Raw genomic sequence first — 6,000 nt, forward strand, 5'->3', positions numbered from 1 at the left:
GGGCCTGAGGTTTCAAGCGCCGCACGATATTTGCTTCATGAGGCGAGGCTGAGTAAATGTGACTGTCTGCAAAAAAAAGGCCTTAAACATCCAACGTGACACAGAGCAGAGCTGAAGCGAGAAGTCCGCTCCTGCTGAGTTCAGTCTCTGTTTATGTCCTTACGATAACCTGCCTTTTATCTGAGAGGGTCAAACTGAAGTCAGAGTCGCCGACAGAGGCCGCATGATCACGAGCAGATGACAAGAGCAGCGCTCACTTCCTTGGGAACGTGAATGTTAAAAAAAAGAAGGCGTGGGTTGAGCTGTTGACTCGGGTGAGCGTTTAAAAAATGATTTACCTTGCTGAACGTTTGACCTACTTTTTCCCCCTGGTGTGTGATGTTGAGATGGTGCAATAAGCATCACCAGATGGCCAGACAAGAAGCGTGAGTGTGTGTGTTCAGTGCTGCATTCCAGCCTGTGTTGCATAGACTGCCTGACCTATACTGTGTAGACAAGTTGTGCAAGTAACCCACATACACACACACTCACGCGCAGCTCCTTTTAAAGCCACTGCCTACAATAACAGTCCATCTTGATCGTGTTACATGCCCGGGCAGGACGCTGGAAGTGCACAAACCTACTGTACTTCAGTTTCACATGTGCACTTCATCTTTCTGCGGCGCAGTCACTCAGGTCAGTCATTCAGTGAGTCAGTCGCAGTTCAAAGCTTCTTCCTCACGAGTCTCCGGCCACCTGAGCTCGGCTGCGACTTAAAAATATCTGACCTTTCTTGAGTCAGAAGCCAAGCGGGGACAGTCCCACCCAGCATGCCACACCAGGGGGGAAAACCAACAAAACCATGACATCAAATAAGTGGAGAGGCTGCTGAGGCGGAGCTATGCTCTGAGTGTGAGCAGTCAGGGAAAGAGGGGGGGAGGGGTGCAGCGGGGTCAGGAGGTGGAGAGGAAAGGGAGGGGGAGGGGGCAGCTTTTGCATTTTACATTTCCAGGCAAGCCAAATTCCTAGATTTCAGACATCACCTGGAACCACCAGAGGAGTTTTAGGGTTTGAAATTGATTGCACTTATTCTGGATGTGACCAAAATTAATCCTCTACAAAAAGAATGATTCCTGGAAAGCAACAAATATGCAGGTTTTTATTCCTGACAAAATAAAAGATTATTAACCAGTTTTTAACGGTTATTAACAGTCACATTTTCAAAAAATCCTTCCGTCAACAAAATGTTAGAAAATTGTGAAAACTGCTCAAGGTAGTCTGCAAAAGGCTTGTTTTGTCCAACCAAAATTCAAAGATATTCAGTTAATGATGATACAAAACAGCAGCAAATCCTATTTTTTCTGGCTGTGAGAACAAATATTACTCAGCTTGATTATAATTTGTCAATGAATAAATATCAACCAGCTGATTACTGAGGCTTAGGAGTATTTCGGTGTCAGTACTTCTATAACCAGTGAGTATCTAACTACAACAACATTACTTACAATTTTCAGGTCTTTGTGCTCGGGGCTAAAGCTGCCATCAGGACACAGAGGTCATGTCCTCAGCAATAATTCTGAGAATTTGGGGGGTTGAATGACATAAAGAGGAGTTTAAATCCTGCAATAACACATACTGCAGCTGTGGGTTTGTCTGATGTTGATTTTGATCATAAAATAGTGTCAAATTTGACAGTTTTTAGATAAAAAATATGAAATTAATAAAGAGAATTCTATATCTGTAAATGAGTGTGGACATTTAAAGGGAATTTAGGGTGATACAAATGTAACTGAACAGTTAAAAAAAAAGTTTTGTTGGTGACTGGTCAGCAGTTTCTAAGGTGGGCGGGGCTCTGCTGGGAGAATATCGACAAATAAACACATGTTAGAGCATTTTAATGTTGGTGTTTGTCAATACAGAGCCAATTTAAGACACTACTGGGTTAGATTAGTAGTACTGCACTGCACCATTTTGTGTCAGATAAATGCAGTGGAGTAAATAAATACAATATTTGCCTCTGAATTGTGGAGCGGAAGCATGAAGCAGCAGAGAATGGAAATACTGAAGTAAAGTACATTAAAATTGGACATTTGGGACACAATCTTCTGTCAGCTTTGCTTGATAACTGCCTTAAACAATGGATTGCTAAACATGTTGCCAATTAATTATCCATCAATCGTCTATTCATCAGCAATGACTTGATGGATTAGTTCCTCCTCGTCTGAAGGTGATAATCTGTGAATCGTCTGGCATCTACACGGACAGTGAGAGCAAGAAAAAAAAAGGCAGAGGGCTGTATTTCTGTGTGTTCGTCCTTACCTCTTGAATGCCTCTGTGGGGTTCCTCTCACACTCTCCAGGCTGCAAAGTGCTCTGCACAGCTGGGTCGCGCACCTTCTCTTCGTATCCCGGCACCAGCCCGCTGCGGCAGATCTGAGCCACCAGACCTCGGATGAACCCGCCGACGCACAGCGTGTCCGAGTCGTCCGCCCGGCAGAAGTGGAAAGCCAAACTCTGCTGGTGCAGACCCCGGTGTGTTCCCTGGGCCGACGTGGGCCACAACAGCTCAGTGCACACTGCGGTTTTCCCGCTTCCTGGACCCCCCACGAGCAACACCCCCCAGGAGGTACCTGACTTGGCGGATCCTGATGTCAAGGTGCCGGGGTTGGATGCACCCCCGCCGGGTGCCAGCAGGGGCTGCTTACTGGGCGTGCTGGTCACTCCATTGAGGTTGTTGGTTTTCTCCTGGAGGCAATGCTGGATCTTATGGAAGACCCACTCCCGGCAGTAAAAGCGCTTCCCCTGCAGCAAACTGGTTTGGGCCATTTTGATATAGTGCTGCTGTTCCACCTATTCCTCCTCTTCATAGGGGTCCCGTCATTCTGCCCCTCACATTGTCAACTCCAACAAAAGCCGACAGTAAATTCGAACATCCATTCTGTCGGCTGAAAATGTGCCTCTCAGAAAAGCAGGTCGCAGTCCAGCCGTCCTTAGTGTTGATGTTAGGAAGAAGCCAGAGTGAATGCAACTTGAGGGAGAAGCAGACGGCAGGAAAAGCAGCCGAGCTACGGCGCGTTACAGAATATCTAGGTCAAAAATAAAAAAAAGGAAATCAAAATTGAGGCTCAAACCATAGATTTTCCACCAACTTTTTCCACAGCTTTCCCACTGGTTGAACTGAGTGCTCCTTGTTATTATGAGTGTGTTGCTTTAGCATGGCGCTGGGCATGGCAGGGCACCCGGCTCTTGAGTGCATCCACTGGCAAACTCAAGCCACCGCCGCTTGATACAATTAGCCATGGGAGTTGCTGATATATTTCCGCTGATGCATTTCAGATGCTACCGGGGGTGACCAAGGCGCGTTTCCATTACATTAACATGGAAGAGGCTGCCAGTGCACAGTCAGTTTCTCCAATAACATACCAAGCCTGGCTCCTTCCCTGGAAAACAGACACAGAAATAAAGGCTAAATTAAGACACGTTTCAAGTACAACTTCATGCTCATGCACAATTAACTATCTTACTAAAGGGGATGTTTGTTCAGACAGCCTTGGAGGGAGTTCAAAAGTGGGTTAAATACCTCGGATTTGATGCACAATGTTGTCATGAAGGGTTAACTGTACTCCTGCAGCTACAAAAGGTGGGTATGTCGGGTTTTTCGCTGCTTTCATCCTCCACAAGCCACATCACTGCCTGCCTGCCTGCCCTGCAACTAAATTCTTGGCAGGGGTTCGTCCAGTTTCTCTAGTCTATCCACTGATCCCCCCCTTCCTTCCTATGTGGCTTTAAATCCCAAACAGTCCACATCCGTCCTGAGCTGTGAGGGGGGAAGGTTAGGTCCGAACACGAGGAGGAGGACCCCCTTTTCCTGCACTTACAGGGGTTGTTTACATGGGTGGAAAGGGAAGGTACCCTCACCTTAGGGAAGGGGTTTAATAGCCTTTGAAGGTGACAGAAATGTTAGTTTAATCAGGAGCTGCGCCGATTTATAGATGATTAATCTCCAACTATTTTGCTAATCGATTATTAAGTTTGAGTCATTTTTTCAGAAACAAAGGAAAGATTATCTGATTCAAGCATCTTAAATGTGAATATTTCCACACACATGAGAGTAAACTGGATATCTTTGAGCTTTTGAGCCATTTTCTGACATCTTATAGACCAAACAACTAATTGATTAATCAAGAAAATAATCAACTGATTGATCGACAATGAAAATGATCATTAGCTGCAGCCCTAGTGATAGGAAAACGATCTTCGGTGCCATAAAAACTTGGTTAAGAGAATACAATCTGAGCTTTTACTGATTTCTTTACGACTAACTGCAGTTTAACCACCTTTTATCCATCCCCTCCATCACTGCCTTATACACCTCTTCTATACTGGAGCAAATGCAAATATTACCCAGCCTCAACTGCCATGAAAACACACACACACACACACACACACACACACACACACACACAGTCTTGCTGGTTACTTTTGTACCGCTGCCAAATAACAAGGTTTAACACAGGCTGCGATACATTTGCACCTCTCTGGTGTGTCTTTGTCTCAATGTGAAATATATCTGTGCTCTGTTGTGTTTTGAGGCGATGAGGCGACAAATAATCTCTGAGAGCAAAACGACACGAATTCACTCCGGTGTCTGAGAAAAAAGGCAGCACAAGTCTTTTGTATAGCCAGACAAACCTCACCCTTTTCAGATGGGATACAATCTACACCTATGGGGGGGCTTTTTAAAAAAAAAACGGAAAAAAAAAAAAAAAAAAGAGCAGCTAACAGTTGCATGCTTTGGGGAGAACCCCCTGCAGGAGATACACGTTGAATGAAGCCTTTCTTGTTATTGCAGTCCAGAAAAACTGTCCCTTAAACTTCATTTGAGCCCATTGTGGAGCGTTTCAGCTTCACCCGTCTCTCTCATCCCCAGTCGGTCTCCCCCCTCCTCACCTCTTGCCGATTCCTCTTGGTGTTTTTTCGGAGGGGTCTGCTGTGTCCGCGGAGTCCACACACCCTTCGTGTCCACGTTAAAAGCCTCCAGTTGAACCAGTCGACCGTTTCCTCCGCTGGGATTCAAAGCTTCAGTTCGTGCATTTGAGCGACGTTCACGTCTTTCTTTGAGTCGGTGTGTTGTGTCGGTTGTCGGCTCCTCCTGCTGCCCGACAGACACAGCTCCACAGTGAGAGAGCCGACTGACTCTCCGCCTCCAAACACTCTACATCTCTCCCCACTGCATGCAGAACACACGCCAATCAATGAGCGGCGCAAGGCATTGTGGGACATTGAGTTTTACCCTCTGGTCGCCATTAGAATAACTATAATGACTTGTCCCAGTTAGAAAGTGTGAAAATAATTGCCAATTACTTGTTATTTTCCAATAAAATCACACATACAAACATAGCACAGCTTTTCAGGGTAGAATATTGTCTATATATTGTCAGATAGTATGATAAAGATACATCTATAGCTTATATTTTTGACCCTTGACTTGGTGAAAATCACTTGGCCTTAAACTTGTTTCTGCAATTTAAAATCATTTAGACAGGGTGCACACTAACACTTTTAGCTTAGCAGCTACAGTAAAGATTGTGGCTTAAAAAGGGTGTAAGTAATTTTTTTTTCAATTCAGTTTGGGATCTCAGGGGTTCCATCTCTTGTTGTACTGTCTGATATGACAGATATATGATACTGGCTAAGATGATATTTAAAGGCAAGATGATCAAGAAGGAAAACAAGTGCAACTACACTTACAATCGTTTTTAATTTAGTTGTCTTTTTAACACAAAGTGCAAAAAACTAATTATTATCAAAGTTATTTACCAAAGACTAAATGTTTCCTGCAAAGCTTTTCTAAAAAAAAAAAAAAGACCAGTTTTATAGATTTTTCTCTTGAGAGCACAATAAAAAACATGATATAGGAAAATAAATCAAAACAGAGATATCTATTATTGCCAATGAACCCTTCATAGCCCAACCCTGTCCTTGTCCCTGCACAAATCCTGCCATAAAATAATGTCGTAAC

At 44.3% G+C, this 6,000-nt stretch overlaps 1 protein-coding gene across 2 annotated transcripts in view; it reads right to left on the reverse strand.

The window, feature by feature from the left end:
• ankrd50 (ankyrin repeat domain 50) overlaps nucleotides 1–5,175 on the reverse strand; it is a 40,695-nt gene extending 35,520 nt beyond the window's left edge. For both annotated transcript variants that reach the window (XM_084352258.1, XM_084352257.1), the window contains exons 1-2: nucleotides 4,929–5,175; nucleotides 2,299–3,418 (exon numbers count right to left, since the gene is read on the reverse strand). In XM_084352258.1, coding sequence (XP_084208384.1) covers nucleotides 2,299–2,804 — 506 coding nt within the window. In that variant the 5' untranslated portion in view covers nucleotides 2,805–3,418; nucleotides 4,929–5,175. The remainder of the gene's footprint in view (nucleotides 1–2,298; nucleotides 3,419–4,928) is intronic.
• Nucleotides 5,176–6,000: the final 825 nt, after the last annotated feature.

Source organism: Pagrus pagrus (assembly GCF_965226575.1).
Source record: "Pagrus pagrus genome assembly, chromosome: 5".
Lineage (NCBI taxonomy): Eukaryota > Metazoa > Chordata > Actinopteri > Spariformes > Sparidae > Pagrus > Pagrus pagrus.